We start from the raw sequence: 16,806 nt of genomic DNA, 5'->3' as shown, positions 1-16,806 counted from the left end.
GCTTTCAAAATTTCACTCCTCCTTCCAGCTCCCACAACCCAGAGAATTCAGTCAGCATCAGGCTCAACCTCTGAAGGAGGTTTATCTGTTCAGCACTGCCTGTTATGCAGTGAATAACCTGGATAACACCAGGGGTGGGGAGCAAAATTTCATTCAAATTCAGTCCGTTCCAGAAATGGAATTTCTGAATTTATCAGTTACCGTAACCATATTCTTAAGAGGATTTTTCTGTGAGTGAATTAGAATTTCATCGAGTTCCCAGAATGAATTGGACTGAAACAGACAGCGGTGGGGGGGGGGGGTCGGGGGGGGGTCACTCACACTGTGCAATCTATGGGCACACCACCACAGTCGCACATAGGATTCAAACCCAACACCCCATCACAAGGCACTACACCTGGTTTCCTGGCACGACTGAGGGTGGTTGCTTAGCGATAGAGCAGAGAGCGGGGGCATTCTGATTGGCTGGTGTGAGTGGGGGCCGCTCTGATTGGCTCTTACTTGAGTGTGGCCACGCCCCGGGGCGTGGTGGGCTCGTTGTACCGGCGCATGTACTCGTGCATCTCGGGGAAGCTCTTCTTCATGTAGTCCTCCGCACTGCTCTCATGGACCGTACCGAACCGGAACCCCTGGGAGGGGTGGTGCAGCTGGGGGGGGGGGGGGGGCGGAGAGTGAGAGGGAGAGAGATGGGGGAGAGAGAGGGAGGGAGAGAGATAGGGAGAGATAAGGGAGGGGGAGAGAGAGAGTGGGGGGGAGAGAGTGAGAGGGAGAGAGATGGGGGAGAGAGAGGGAGGGAGAGAGATGGGGAGAGAGAGGGAGGGAGAGAGATGGGGAGAGATAAGGGAGGGGGAGAGAGAGAGTGGGCGGAGAGAGTGAGAGGGAGAGAGATGGGGGAGAGAGAGAGGGAGGGATCAGGAAAATGGAAACAAATTAACTCTAGGTAACACCACCCAAGAGCACACTCTGAATTATACTTACCTTGGTCTGACTATCATTGCATCAGGGAGTTTCTGCATGGCAGTAAAAAAAAGCTTGAAGAGCCATATATGTAATAAAGAGACGACTTTTCAAACTAAATATCCCAATTAGAATCTGGTCCAAATTATTTGACAGTGTAATTCAGCCTATTGCACTTTATGGAAGTGAGGTCTGGGGTCCACTCGGTCAGAAAGACTACACTGCATGCGACAAGAATCCAATTGAAACCCTACATACTGAATTCTGCAGAAATATCTTACAAATAGAAAGGAAAACACCTAATAACGCATGTAGGGCAAAATTAGGCCAATTCCCAACAGTAATAAATATACAAGAAAGAGCACTAAAATTCTGGATACACCTTCAATCAAGTCCCAAAGACACGCTACAATCTGAAGTGCCGCAATCCCAAGAACTGAACCCAGAAAAGAGTCCACCTCGGTCAGCTGGTACTGAAGCTTAGTAATCCTGTAACCCAAACTAACCCGCATCACGCTCAGACCAGCACTGCTAACCAGCTGCAAATCAGTGTCACCCAAAGTATGAGGCAAACAAAAAAAATGAATTTAGAATAATAGGATAAAGAAACCAAAACACAAAGTCGACTAATTGCTATTGGACCTTAAAAAATGATTATCATTAGTCTTCACTATCATTAGACATCACAATCTTTATTACTTTAATGTACATATGTATTTCAATTAATTTCTGATGCTTTGGCAATATTTACATATGTGTTTCCTACCAATAAAGCAACTGAAATTTGAATTTGAGAGAGAGAAAAAATCAAGCTACTACTATTACTATTTTACTTTAATTTTATTTTGTCATTTTAATTGAACTCCAGTTGTAATAGTTGTTGTATTAGTTATCGATTAAAGCATTACTCGTTTCTGTAAGTTTCTTGCTTCTGCAATATTTATTATACCTTTCCAGTATTTCCAGCGAGTAAAGCATGTTTAATTAAATTGAATTGAATTGAAAGACTTTGACTTTTAAGTTCCCTTTATTAATAATTTAAAAAAGAGAAAGATACCCCCAAATCCCGACTATTTACACAAAATAGTCGAGAGAGAGAGGCAGAGATTAATTATATTTACTATATTCTCGGTCCACTGGTTTACAGCTCTTTTCTGTTTGGACAAGGCGCTGTTTTAGACTGAGGTAAACAAGCTTTGGCAGCACAAATCTGTTTTGCATTCCCATACGCCAAGCTGAAATTTCAAATGAATTGAGTGAAAGGAGACAGGGGGAGAAGCAGGCAGGCAGGCAAACAGACAGACAGACAGACAGAAACGGACGGACGGACGGACGGACAGACGGACAGAGCATACGACAGAGAGACATAATGAGAGAGAGGGAGAGAAATTAAATTGCAAATTGAGGAAAAGCATTGATATTGTTGGAGCCTAATAAAAGCAATAGGCTATGACAGACTGACAGACAGATAAAGAGACAAAGATAGAGAGAAAATTGAAATTGAAAATTGATAGAGAAAGAGAGAGAGAGAGAGTGTGTGTGTGTGTGTGTGAGAGAGAGAGAGAGAGAGTGTGAGTGTGTGTGTGTGTGTGTGTGTGTGTGAGAAAGAGAGAGAGAGACAGTGTATGTGTGAGAGAGAGAGAAAGAGTTTGAAAGTGAGAGAGACAGTGTGAGAGAGAGAAAGAGAGAGAGTGTGTGTGTGTGTGAGAGAGAGAGTGAGTGTGTGAAAGCGAGAGAGAGAGAGTGAGTGTGTGTGAGAGAAAGAGAAAGAGAGAGAGTGAGTGTGTGTGTGTGTGTTTGTGTGTGTGTGTGTGTGAGAGAGAGAGAGTGAGTGTGCGAGAGCGAGAGAGAGAGAGAAATGGAGCTGCAGATTTCGGGGCAGCTCTGGTAAGGTACAGTCAGCGAGCTGAGGCAGATGAAAGGGGCGGGCTGTGACAGAGTGATTGACAGGTCGGAGAGGACAAGCGGTGCGCTCTTGGAACCCATCTCCACATCCAGACAGCTGCTACCAACGCCGCTTCAAACCCAAAAACTCAAAAAACCACTTCCAATTTTCCCAACCCTGACAGATTTTCAGAAAATGGCACCGTTTCTGCTAAATGAGGTGTGTGCCGCACACACAGGGATCATGGGGAACAGGGACACAGCATCCCGATTGGCTAATCCAGTGTTACCAAGCATCCTGATTGGCTAAACCAGTCTGAGCATCCTGATTGGCTAACCCAAAGTTACTGAGCATCTTGATAGGCTAACCCAGAGTTACTGAGAATCCTGATAGGCTATCCCATTGTTACTGAGTTACAGAGGCTGCAAATAGCAGGAATAGATCAGTGCACATGAATCCGATAAGACTCAATGAGATTTACTGAAAATTAAAACAACAAATCAAGCAATGATTGCACATCTTCAGATCTTAAAGACGCACTCAGATCATCTGCAGCCCGTTCGACCTTCTCATTTTGTAGTTACTACTGCATTTACTACGTTCAGATTTCTACACGAGTCATATTCTAATTCCAATACCATCTCCGCTTTCTAGTCGAAGCATGTTGTACTTGCTTACGCAGTCCCAACCAACAGACACGCTCATTTCCTGAACATCAGACGCAAACTAAACTAATTAAAAGTTTGCCTTTAATTGCCCGTTTCCCCGGGGATGCTGGGAGACGTTTCCGTGTTCCACCGCGTCTCTCAGTGAACAGACGCAGGAAGCAGCAGCAGCCCAGCGACGCGCGTGACGATTACTGCGCCAGCGGAGACCGCAGTGTGCTCTGAGAGATGAAGCAGATCACTCTGTAGATAATGAAGTGCTTAAACAACACAATGAATGACTCGGGTTTTGAAACTCACGAGCTCCATCTGTTTTCAAAGCCCATTTACGTCTGACTTTCTCATCTCCTTCATGTTGCTTGCGATGGCGACGTCTGAGATTTTCAGAGGTGAAAAGGCAAATTTGGACCTGCAACCTGAGATACAATCCCAGTTCCACAGCCATTACGGAACACTGTTTCGTCTGTAAAACACAGAATACCCTTCATTGCATGAGTACCCGAATCCAGCCCTGGTTTTCCTTGTTTCCCAGGTAATTAATGGAAGAATTAGTGCTGCTGATTGACCAGACTGTATTCACACCTGACTCCCAGGTAAAGGGAGGATGGAAAACCAGCAGTTCTCAGCCCTCGAAGGACCACGACTTGGATAACAGGGCATTAAAAGTGTCCTTTAACCACCTCCTAGTGGTAAACCAAAGGTACTACAGGTGCACCGGGGGGAAGATGCCGTCATGAACGTTAGTCACACCTGCGCCTGTCCACCCCGCCCCCTCCACCCTCCACCCCCCTCACCCCCACCCCCCTCACCTTGGTGTCGTGGATGCCGGAGACCTCCTCGAAGGTCTTCTCGCCCACCATGACGGCGGCCAGGTTGGCGGTGTAGCTGGACAGCACCAGCAGGCAGAAGATGGCCCACAGGTTCATGAGGAAGCGGCCGGTCCAGCACTTGGGCGTCTTGCTGGAGACGGTGCGGCCGAACAGGATGGCGTAGCACAGGTTGAGCGCGGAGGAGTAGGAGAAGACGCGCACGCGGTTGCGTCCGTGCGGCGTCATGCCGAAGGGGCTCTTCCACTCGTACAGCGTGAGGAAGAGCGCGGTCACGTGCAGCGCCACGAAGATGCCGGCCCACATGGACCAGTGCAGCGGCCACATGAAGGCCCCGATGGGCGCGGCCGTGTCCCGGCTGCGCACCAGGATGCCCAGGCTGGTGGAGAAGAAGGGGCTGGTGAAGTCCAGCACGCGGCTGCGCGCCGAGTTGATGCTGAAGCTGGTGACGGCCATGTCGGCCCCGCCCGCCAGCAGGTCGCCCACCAGCCCGGTCCAGCGGCCGTCGGCCCGCCGCGCGCCGTACTTCCCGTCGCCCACGATGTAGAGGTCGAACCCGAAGCGCAGGTCCTCCGCCAGCTTCTCCAGCAGGTCGATGCAGTAGCCGTAGCAGCAGCGGCGGGCGCGGGCGGGCAGGGGCGGGTCCGTGCCGTTGGGCCCGCCCCGCTCCAGCCGCTGGAACAGCAGGTCCAGGACGCGGGTGCTGTTGGCGTGGGGGTCCAGGCAGGGCTGTCCCGCGGGGCAGTTCCCGTCCTCGTCCGAGTCCCGGGTGAAGACGAAGGGGTGCTCCACCAGCGTCACCACCCGCACCCGGCTCCCGGCCACGGGGAGCCCCGCCCTCCAGCGCCGGCCGGCCCCGCCCTTCCTCCCGCCCCCTGGCCCGGCCCCCGCCGGTTTCCGTGGCGACAGCCCCCCGGGCCACGCCCCGTGCGGGTCCTCGGCCTCCAGGCTCCGCCCGTCCCAGCGGCCCGCGGTCACCCAGGCGGGGTTGCCCACGGCGTCCCGCTGCAGCCGCCACACCCGAAAGCGCTGCCCCGTCAGCACCCGCGACCCGCCCCTCTGCGCCCGCACCGCCCCCGTCAGGCCCTCAAACGAGGAGTTCCACAGGAACCTGCCGAAAGAAAGAGGAGGGAGTAAAAACAGCAGACTCAGAGTCTGGGGAAGAAAGAACCAGAGCAGGGTCAAAGGTCAAAACGCTTCTGAAATGCTCTAACTCTGCAGAGGCCGCTGAAAATGTGAAAAAGCTCCCCTCTGAAAAATTTCTAAAGAAAACTTTATTTAAAACAAAATGTTTTCCCAAGGCTTCGCAGCCTCCTGCCAGGCCGTCTGTTCTTAACGAACCTGCCGGGTGAAATAAAGGCTCAATTAAAAACATAAAACGGAATAAATGTCATCATGAAACAAGAAAAAATTCTGTTGCTGGAAATGCACTTTTTATTTTTTTATGAGAGAGTTTGTAACACACAGGAATTTCACCGGTCGTCTGAAGTAAAGGCATCGGCCCCAGGCAGGGAAAGAGAGGCCCTTTCTCGCTCAGTTTTGATGCTCCCAAAGCAAGTGCTTTTCTTTTGCACACCAGGGACTCACCGAGTCTCTACACACTGTTACACACACTCACCGAGTGTCTACACACTGTTACACACAGTCACTGAGTCTCTACACACTGTTACACACACTCACCGAGTCTCTACACACTGTTACACACACTCACTGAGTCTCTACACACTGTTACACACACTCATTGAGTCTCTACACACTGTTACACACACTCACTGAGTCTCTACACACTGTTACACACACTCACCGAGTCTCTACACACTGTTACACACACTCACCGAGTGTCTACACACTGTTACACACACTCACTGAGTCTCTACACACTGTTACACACACTCACCGAGTCTCTACACACTGTTACACACACTCACTGAGTCTCTACACACTGTTACACACACTCATTGAGTCTCTACACACTGTTACACACACTCATTGAGTCTCTACACACTGTTACACACACTCCGTGACTGTGACAGACACCGTGACTCTGAGAGAAACAAATGAAGACGTGAATTGCCGTAGCTTTCTGTTTGGATTCTCCCTCTCCGCCCCCCCCCGCCCCCCCCCCCGGCTCATGGCGTATTGATTTTGTGTCTTCTCGTTGGTTGACGCCTCATGATGAGGTGAGTTCCCCTTCTCCACAGTTGGCTGATGTATGCGGGGGTTCTGGGGCGGTGGGGGGGGGGTTCTGAGTCAGTGTAAAAACCAGCCCGTTCCCCTCCAGCAGGTCAGCGCACCCCCGCATCCCAAACACACAGGAACGCAGAGAACCTGCAGGGCGCGCAAAGCTTTACCTCACTTCCTGTATGGCAGCCATTAATGCGGAATCAGCTGCAGTTAATCACCGAGTGCCCCCCCAGCGCCCCCCCCCCCCCCCCCCCCCAGCGTGTTTTCCCACTGCTGTACTGGGAGTGCAGCACTCTCAATCAGGTAAGTGTGTGAGTCAGGTGAGTGTGTGAGTCAGGTAAGTGCGTGCACCAGGTGAGTGTGTGAGTCAGGTAAGTGTGTGCACCAGGTGAGTGTGTGAGTCAGGTGAGTGTGTGAGTCAGGTAAGTGTGTGCACCAGGTGAGTGTGTGAGTCAGGTAAGTGCGTGAGTCAGGTGAGTGTGTGCACCAGGTGAGTGTGTGAGTCAGGTAAGTGCGTGAGTCAGGTGAGTGTGTGCACCAGGTGAGTGTGTGAGTCAGGTAAGTGTGTGCACCAGGTGAGTGTGTGAGTCAGGTAAGTGCGTGAGTCAGGTAAGTGTGTGCACCAGGTGAGTGTGTGAGTCAGGTAAGTGCGTGCACCAGGTGAGTGTGTGCACCAGGTGAGTGTGTGAGTCAGGTGAGTGTGTGCACCAGGTGAGTGTGTGCACCAGGTGAGTGTGTGAGTCAGGTGAGTGTGTGCACCAGGTGAGTGTGTGAGTCAGGTGAGTGTGTGCACCAGGTGAGTGTGTGAGTCAGGTGAGTGTGTGCACCAGGTGAGTGTGTGAGTCAGGTGAGTGTGTGAGTCAGGTGAGTGCGCTCCTCAGGTGAGTGTGCTCCCCAGCGTTCCCCAGGGTGTGTTTGTGTGGGCGTGTCGGGGGGCGGGGTTACCTGGCCAGGTACTGGCCGGAGGAGAGCACCTCGTGCTTGTTGGGCTTGTCGTAGCAGTTGACCATGTTCTGGATCAGCGCCAGGTCGGGGCGCAGGGCGGTTGCCGCGGTTACGGTGCGGCCCAGGAGCTGAAGGGAGTCGCGGATGTAGAACTGCAGCGGCTTGCGCTCCACCTCGCCGTACGCCACCAGCCCCGTCGGCCCGCCGATGGCCTGCAGCGCGTCCGGGCTCAGCGGGTTACCCATGATCCAGTGCGCGGCGGGCAGCGTGGGGCCCAGCTCGTCGGCGATCCGCAGGACGGAGGCCACGCACTGGGGGTCGGCCCCGAACACCAGCACGGTGGCCAGGGAGGGGCCCGGCACCTGGCCCAGGTGCTCCAGCAGGAAGGCCGTGACCTGCGCTTGCTCCGCCTCCACGCCGCGCGGCAGGAACAGGGTGGCCTGCAGATGCCAGTAGGCCCCGCCCCTTCGCCCCAGCAGGTCCAGAAGCCCCGCCTCCTCCCGCTCGCCGCAGGACAGGGCTACACCCTCCTTCCACCCGCCCCGCTCCAGGATAGCGAGCAGGAGCTCGGCCACGCCCGACGGGGGTGTGCGGGTCAGCATCTGCAGGTGGAACCTGTTCTGTGGAAGCAAGAGAGACCGGGGTTACCAGGGCGACCGGGGTTACCGGGGTTACCAGGGCGACCGGGGTTACCAGGGTTACCGGGGTTACCAGGGTGACCGAGGTTGCCAGGGCAACTGGGGCTACCGGGGTTATCAGGGCGACCGGGGCTACCAGGGTTACCGGGGTTACCAGGGTGACCGAGGTTGCCAGGGCAACTGGGGTTACCAGGGTTACTGAGGTTTTTGGGGTTGCTGGGGTTACCAGGGAGAGACTGCTGTGGCTTAATGCACAGGAGAACAGCAGGAGACGATGTGTGTGCTGAAAACATTAAACTACAGTCGGTCTGCTGGTCCTTTAGTGAGTGAGTTTGGGTGTGAGTGAATGACTGACTGACTGACTGACTGACTGACCAACTGACCGACTGAGAGAGTGAGCAAATCAGTGAGTCAGCGAGTGACTGAGGAGTCGGAGGGTGTGTGTGGGAAAGTGAGTAATAGTGTGTGCGTGTGTGTGTGTGTGTGAGAGAGAGAGCACGAGTTTGTCCTAAGTTAAAAATAAGCTAGCCCAAGGTGCAAACATTTTCTTGGTGCAATCAGACAATCATTAGCGTCTGAAAGTGAGATTTGATTACAATGGGGTCTCCAGCTCCAGCTCCCTGAGTTTAACAGAGCATGATAAATAGCTTATCCACACAAACACTTTTTAAACACTAAAACCATCAATCACTGTGATAAGCTGCCATTAACATTTTTTGATGATTGGGTAAACATGCTGAAGTCCCATCCCTGCACCACACACACGCAGTCCACACAAATTCAGCTACACACACACACACAGTCCCCACAAATTCAGCGACACACAAACGCAACACTTTTCTGGAGCCTCTATATTTTGTAGCGTGGTCCCCAGAACTGCACACAATACACAAATTGTGGTTCAACAAATGTATTGTAAAAGTATAACTTCCTTGGATTTATACTCTATACTTTTGGCTATATATCCAGCATCCAGTTGACCTTTTTATATGCTACAGCACAGTGCCTAGAACCTGAAATACTTTGATCAAACATTACTCCCAAGTCTTTTTGAAATTGAGCACATTCCAGTTTTGTTCAGCAATCATGCCGAATGTTTGTATAAATAACAATACCAATAACAATAATAATAATAATAATAATAATAATAATAATAATAATAATAATAATAATAACAACAACAATAGCTTTATTTGTATATCACTTTTCAATACAGGATACAAAGTGCTTCACAATATCCCAAATGCAGAACTTTATATTTGGCTATATTGAATTTCTTTTGCCATGTTTCAGTCCACTTCTTGATTTTAAGTCTTCTTGGATGACTTTAGTAGATTCCAAACTATTAGCTGGGCCTCCTAGTATTGTATCATCTGCAAATTTGACTAATGTACTTTCTATGTCCCTGTCAAGGTCATTGTTATAAATGAGAAAGAGCAATGGTCCCAGCACCGATCCTTGTGGGACTCCACTTCCCACAGTTCCCTGCTCAGATAATATCCCTCCTACTACTACTCTTTGTGTTCAACCCTGTAGCCAGTTCCAAATCCACTCTGAAATACTTCCTGTAATTCCATTTTGCTAACAATTCTCTCGTGTGGTACCTTATCAAAAGCTTTTTGGAAATTTAAGTATATAATATCATAAGCCTTATTGTAGGCAAAACACTTGGAAGCTTCTTCGAAGAATGCCAGAAGGTGTGTCAGGCATGACCTTCCCTTACAAAAACCATGCTGGCTCTCCCTAATAAGGATGTTATTATTTTCAAGAAACACTTCCAACTTGTCTCTAATGATAGGTTCCAGTGTTTAACATATTGTGCAAGTTAAACTTACAGGCCTGTAGTTTCCTGGATCAGTACGGTCCCCTTATATATTGGTATTATATTACAATGCTTCATGTATCTCCAGTTTCTAAGGACTGTCTAAAAATACCTGCCAGTGATTTATGCCGCTGTTTAATAGAGGTAATATCTGTGCCTATGACAGGCCATGAGGTTCGGTTTGTTGAAACATGGTTCACGTTGTGAAGAACTGAATAAGCCTGTGGCGAGAACAATGACATTTTAAGGCCTCTATTCAATTCACAAGCACACCCAAGACATTTGCAAAGGTTTACAATTTGCATAAACAGTTTATTATATATAAATTAGCAGACACGGCGCTGTATAACAACATCAATTACATTCAGCACACATATTTAAAAAAACATCAATGAGCAACCTTTATCGGTAATTAAAAATTAATTTGCGGGAGCACTGGAAAGGTCATTGGTTTCCACCCCGAGGGCAGAGCGAACACTCATTATCTACGAGTGACTGGCAGAGACCAGCACTACACCAGAACATCGCCATGGTGACGCTGGCGTTCCTTTTGCAGCACTTGATTGGCCCGCGCACAGCCACTCCTGAGGCCACACCTCTTAACTGGCAACTCTGTATTCTGGGTTTTCACCACGCCTGTCCCGTGCCTGCGAAGCCCTCCTGTGCCCCTCCACTGATTCGGGAGGACACCTGTACAGACCTCTACCTGCTGCTTCTTTCATTACACCTCACATTTTACGCACTTGGCGGGTGCTTTCACCCAGAGAGACGTGCACTGAAGCGAGCTCACACTGCCTCCACACACAATCCAGTTATACAGCTGGATATTTGCTGAATAAACTCAGGTTAAGTGCTTTGCTCAAGGGTACATCGGCGGCGCCCCAGCATGGAATCGAACCTGCAAGCCCCGCAATGCTGCCGCTCTTTTTCTTACCGATTATTCCAATCACTCCCATGACAACGATGAGGTCACAATCGCACACAGCCGGCTCCCTGTTCCACTGGAGCACTCAGGTGGAACGCTCCGCTAGTCACAGTCAGGTATAACTCTGCATGCATTAGACACAGTAGAGTGTAAGTGTGCCTGTGCTAGCTAGTCTGGTCTAACTGCATTAGTCGCAGACACATACAACTCTACATCTAATAAAGAACCCTTTTTACCCAGCAGCCAGGAGGTGTGGGGGACAGAGCTTCCTGCCAACAGTGGCTGGCATTCAATCAACACCTGTCTCTCTATCAGTTTAAATCAAAATGGGTTGTTTTTTTTTTCCTTCACAAATACAATTTGCCGAGTCCAGAACTCATTTAAACTAACTCACTGAGCGGAGCTTGTGAAGAGAGAGCACAGCACCCGTCAGAGTTAAGGACAGGGGCTGATTAAGCCCCAGTGGGTTTCTTTTGGAGCGATAAAACATGGAGGCTGCACTGAAAACAATAGCCGGCATTTCCCTCAAACGGCCAGGAAGGCTAATAAAACAGGAGAAAACACAATTACAGTGAGCGGCCCTCCCCTCGGTGCAGCCAGGCCCGCCCACACGCTCAATCCTCCACATCCTGGATCAAGGTCGCGACCTTTTCAGAGAGCCGCCAGACCGAACCGCTGATTGTGTCTGCCCACCTCGAACCCCGCATGGCGACGGGAAAAGCGAGCGCGGTTCTTCGGCCGGGAGTTCCCCTACCTCGCGTGACCTCACGCTGCCGGTAACTCCCTCACTGAGATAATCTCTAAACGTTTTCTGCAGAATAAAAGAAAATCTTTAAACACACAACAGATGTGGATCACACGCAGCCACCCAGCGGCAGGCCAGGGCTGCCGAGCGAGCAGGAGCGTGCGCGTGAGCGTGAGCGTGCGCCTGCGGAGGGAGCTGGAAAAGGAAGAGGAAGTCAGCGGGGTTTCTCATCGTGCTGACGCGATTAAGAGAAAGAGCGGGCGGATCATGATGAGACCACGAGTCCTGCGGTATTCCTGTCATGGAGAGCCGGACCTGTCCGGGGGGGCGTTCCGTACACGGGAGCGCCGGGAAGGCTGGGAATGCCGGGAAGACTGGGAAGGCCCGGAATGCCGGGAAGACTGGGAAGGCCGGGAAGGCCGGCCGCAGCGGATTAAAAAGCTCTGGCGCGATTAGCAGCGGGACGTGACCCCACCACCTTCAGCCTCCCGCTCCAGTTAAACCCGTCCCGGACCCGGACCCAGACCCGGACCCGGACCCCAGGAATCAGAGTGTCCGGTTCCTTCGTGGGTTCGGTCCCCTCCGCTTTTCAGGAACTGAACTGCTGTGGCTTCGGCCACACGGACGGGACGGGCTCAGAGCGAAGCGCGCCCCGCTCCAGCGGGCCCATGCTGCCGTTGGCTGATGGCTACTACAGACACCAGGGCCCAAAGGCGAAAAGTGGTTAGGAAAGTCAGTTCCTTTTGTTCACCAAAAAGATTCGTTTAAAAGGAATGAATCGTTCACGAACGACACGCCGCTATCGGACTGCACTCTATTTCAGGGGCGGGGCGAGTGCCCGTGCAGTGCTTTGGCCTAAACTTTGGCTCAGAGCCTTCCGCCGATTCCCGCAGGTCCCTGTGAGTTACACAAGCACTCAATCACCGCAGCCAGACGATGAAAAGTAGGTCACGGCTTTATGATGAGTCACCACTCGCAGCCAGGGAGGAGGGGGCGATGGAAGCGCACCCAATCTGTAAAAATAATAATAATAAAACCTCACGCTCAGTTATGGTTTTATTAAGGCGCACATTGTCATGCGGCAGACGTGAAGGCGCACGCACGCACGGCCCGGACGGGACGGAGCAGAGCGGAACTGCGCAGACGGAACAGAGCGAGCTGTCTAATGCACCGATGCGCAGATGGCAGAGGTCGGAAAAAAACTAAATTGAGTTTCCGTCAAAACGATGGACTCCAGCAGGTAATTTACATGCGCTGATTTGCACGTGTTCGTTTATGCAGACACGTAGCCACGGACACGTAGCCGCAGACAGCGGCAGATGAGCACGTACCTCCAGAGTCGCTTCTAAGAGAAGTTAGACTTGAGCATCGCTGGTAAAAAAATAAATAAATAAAAAATCTAATAAACGTGTGGTGAAGCGCAGCCTTTATTGCATTAAACTTAATATCGAATAAAAATGTAATCATTTAGCCAGACGCTCTTCCCCGAAGCAATATTAAATAGAACAGGACAGGAAGTGCTGTGGCTCCAGGGTGGAAGGATGATTGACAGCTGGGTCAAAGCGAAGGGGCGGGTCCCTGTCCATGGTGAAAACACTGAAGCAGCATCACAGAGACCCAGGAGGGAAGGGAGGAAGGAGGAGCTCTGGAGAGAAGGGAGAGGGGCCAGGGCAGGGTCAGGCGCAGGGTGAGGGGCCAGGGCAAGCAGGCTCAGATGCAGGGGGAGGAGCCAGGGCAGGCAGGCTCAGATGCAGGGGGAGGGGCCAGGGCAGGCAGGGTCAGATGTAGGGGGAGGAGCCGGGGCAGGGTCAGGTGCAGGGGGAGGGGCCAGGGCAGGCAGGGTCAGGTGCAGGGGGAGGGGCCAGGGCAGGGTCAGATGCAGGGGGAGGGGCCAGGGCAGGCAGGGTCAGATGCAGGGGGAGGGGCCAGGGCAGGCAGGGTCAGATGCAGGAGGAGGGGCCAGGGCAGGGTCAGATGCAGGGGGAGGGGCCAGGGCAGGGTCAGGTGCAGGGGGAGGGGCCAGGGCAAGCAGGATCAGATGCATTGGGAGGGGCCGGGGGGAGAGGTGAGGTTTCAGGGACAGGCAGGGTGAGCAGTGGGGTTTGGGGGTGGGGGCACGGGCAGTGGGGAGGGGTAGGGGCAGAGGGAAGGGCGAGGTTTGGGGGCGGGGCCAGAAGACAGATGGCTGAGACAGGCAAATACAGGCATCAGGGGCAATCACATAAGCACAGTTCACACTAACATAGGGCTCTCTCACACATGCACACACACACACACACACACACACACACACACACACACACACACACGCACACACACGCACACACACACGCACACACACACGCACACACACACGCACACACACGCACACACACGCACACATACACATACACACTCTCTCAGACACGCATACACACCACCGAATTTAAGGAAAAAATTAAAAAAACAAACACACCTTTATCAATCAACCTTACAAAACAAAGCGTTTTTGCTTTTGCTTTAAACCGATCAGTCAGGCACAGGAGACTTTCCCCCAGCAACGAAAGCACTCTCCCCCACATCATTATTTAACACAGCAATCAAACAGCGCTGCGTTCAGAAACACCTTTCTATCTGCAGGAACCTTCAAATATTTCAGAAGAATAAATGCAAGACAGAAAGACAGTGAGAGAGACAGAGAGAGAGGAATAATGACCTTCGCAGACGTATAATTGTATAACACATCCCCCCCTTTTTCCAGCCCAGCTGACAAAGTGCCACATAAGCTGCCAGCGCCGTCCTTCAAAGCCGCAGAAAGCCCAGGACTAACATTCGCCCGCTGCAAATCCTACAGGACGCACGAGACAAACAGACAAAGACAAACAAACAGACAAAGACAAACAAACAGATAAACAGACAAACAAACAGACAAAGACAAACAAACAGACACACAGACAAAGAGACAAACAAACAGACAAACCACCTCACGCCCACGTTCAGTCGCAGAGCACAATTTTCTGTGAGGATTTTCTGATTTAACTTAACATATGGGGGGGAAAACAAACAAATAAACTGACAACAGCGGGATCGCAGTATTCCAAATATCCCAGAAGGCACTGCAACAGCAGGTGGTGGCTATCTGAAGTGACAGGCTGAGGGGCTGAACGATGTCGAGCCCAAATGTGTGAACGAAATAACCACCAGTGTGGGAAATAACCACCAGTGTGTGGGAAATGACCACCAGTGTGGGAAATAACCATCAGTGTGGGAAATAACCACCAGAATGGAGGGAAATAACCCCCTCTTGCTCGTCTGTGTGTGTGTGTGTATGTGTGCATGAGTGTGTGTACGAGTGCGAGTGTGTGCGTGTGTGTGTGTATGAGTGTGAGTGTGAGAGTGTGTGTGTGCGCGTGTGTGTGTGGGTGTGCGCATGTGTGTGTGTTTAAACACAAGCAGCAGCTTCTTCTCAAAGGCATTTTTCCTGCAGCTATGGCCCATCTGTCTCTCTGACTCTCCGACCTACAAGCTTTCCCAGAATTCATCACTGTCGGGGTTCAAAGGTAATTTCTGACAGAACTCACAGGGGGTTCCTGGCCCTCCTGTTTGGTGCAAAAATATTTTTTATATATATAAATTTTTAAGAACTGACCTGGAAAAAAAATTTAGCTCTGTGCATTCCAAAGTTCTGATCAATAATTTCAATCCATCTGTGGACCCAGAAATGGTATTAAAAGATAATTCAGAGGGGGAGCGTGTGTGTGTGTGTGTGTGTGTCTGTGTGTGTCTGTGTGTGTGTCTGAGTCTGTGTGTGTGTGTGTGTGTGTGTGTGTGTGTGTACGCAACAAGGACGGGCATTTCTTTAAACTTTCAGGCTACAGTTGCTCTGAAGGCACCGTTCTGCATATAGATCTGCACCTGGCCTTAAATGTCCATCATCTCTTTCAAAAACCTAATTAATGACCCTACAGCAGATCCCCCAAACCACCCCCCCACCCCTCCATGAGGCAATGGTAAAGGCTGGTCGCTCGAGCAGGGGTGTGTGTGTGTGTGTGTGTGGGGATTATAAATTCAGTATGATTTCAGTATGCTCATTTCACATAAAACCATGAAGCACACAAAATCCCGGAGAACAAGCTGGACACAGATCCATATTATCCACAGCCTCCAGCAGTCGGGGCGACTCTCAGAACAGAAATCTGACCTTTCATATCCAAACTGGTGAAAAGCACATCGGAGGAATTCCTAATGGGACACTGCTCGCAATAATTCCTCAATATTTTTTTAAAGAATGAAAACTATACCGACAAGGGGAAAGCTGAAAGACCACTGCACTGAGACTAAAGGAAAGTAACCTATGAGATTAAAGGAAAGTAACCCGTAATATTAAAGGAAAGTAACCCCTAAGACTAAAGGAAAGTAACCTGTAAGTCTAAAGGAAAGTAACCTGTAAGATTAAAGGAAAGTAACCCGTAATATTAAAGGAAAGTAACCCCTAAGACTAAAGGAAAGTAACCTGTAAGACTAAAGGAAAGTAACCCCTAAGACTAAAGGAAAGTAACCTGTAAGATTAAAGGAAAGTAACCCGTAATATTAAAGGAAAGTAACCCCTAAGACTAAAGGAAAGTAACCTGTAAGACTAAAGGAAAGTAACCCCTAAGACTAAAGGAAAGTAACCCCTAAGATGAAAGGAAAGTAACCTGTAAGTCTAAAGGAAAGTAACCTGTAAGACTAAAGGAAAGTAACCCCTAAGACTAAAGGAAAGTAACCCCTAAGATGAAAGGAAAGTAACCTGTAAGTCTAAAGGAAAGTAACCCCTAAGACTAAAGGAAAGTAACCCCTAAGACTAAAGGAAAGTAACCCCTAAGATGAAAGGAAAGTAACCTGTAAGTCTAAAGGAAAGTAACCCCTAAGACTAAAGGAAAGTAACCCCTAAGACTAAAGGAAAGTAACCCTTAAGACTAAAGGAAAGTAACCCCTAAGACTAAAGGAAAGTAACCCCTAAGACTAAAGGAGAGTAACCCCTAAGACTAAAGGAAAGTAACCTGTAAGACTAAAGGAAAATAACCTGTAAGCCTAAAGGAAAGTAACCTGTAACACCGCGGTTCACTGCTGCACTGTGCCTGTTCAACAACACTGTGCAGATAAAATATTTGTATTCTGGATGACGAGGACCCTAACTCTCCAACAACATGCACATGAAATCTCAGAGCGTCGTAACTCAGCTGGTTCCCCTG

General features: G+C 50.4%; 1 protein-coding gene across 1 annotated transcript in view; it reads right to left on the bottom strand.

Annotated features, from left to right (window-relative positions):
- Window positions 1–486: 486 nt before the first annotated feature.
- LOC118228858 (glutamate receptor ionotropic, NMDA 3B-like) overlaps window positions 487–16,806 on the bottom strand; it is a 41,462-nt gene continuing 25,142 nt past the window's right edge. The window contains exons 2-4 of the mRNA XM_035420389.1: window positions 7,464–8,083; window positions 4,317–5,445; window positions 487–647 (exon numbers count right to left, since the gene is read on the bottom strand). Of these exons, the coding sequence (XP_035276280.1) occupies window positions 498–647; window positions 4,317–5,445; window positions 7,464–8,083 (1,899 nt within the window). The 3' untranslated portion in view covers window positions 487–497. The remainder of the gene's footprint in view (window positions 648–4,316; window positions 5,446–7,463; window positions 8,084–16,806) is intronic.

Source organism: Anguilla anguilla, chromosome 6 (genome assembly GCF_013347855.1).
Source record: "Anguilla anguilla isolate fAngAng1 chromosome 6, fAngAng1.pri, whole genome shotgun sequence".
Taxonomy (NCBI): domain Eukaryota; kingdom Metazoa; phylum Chordata; class Actinopteri; order Anguilliformes; family Anguillidae; genus Anguilla; species Anguilla anguilla.
Note: the sequence above shows the minus strand (reverse complement) of the source record. Positions and strands in the feature narration are given on the sequence as shown.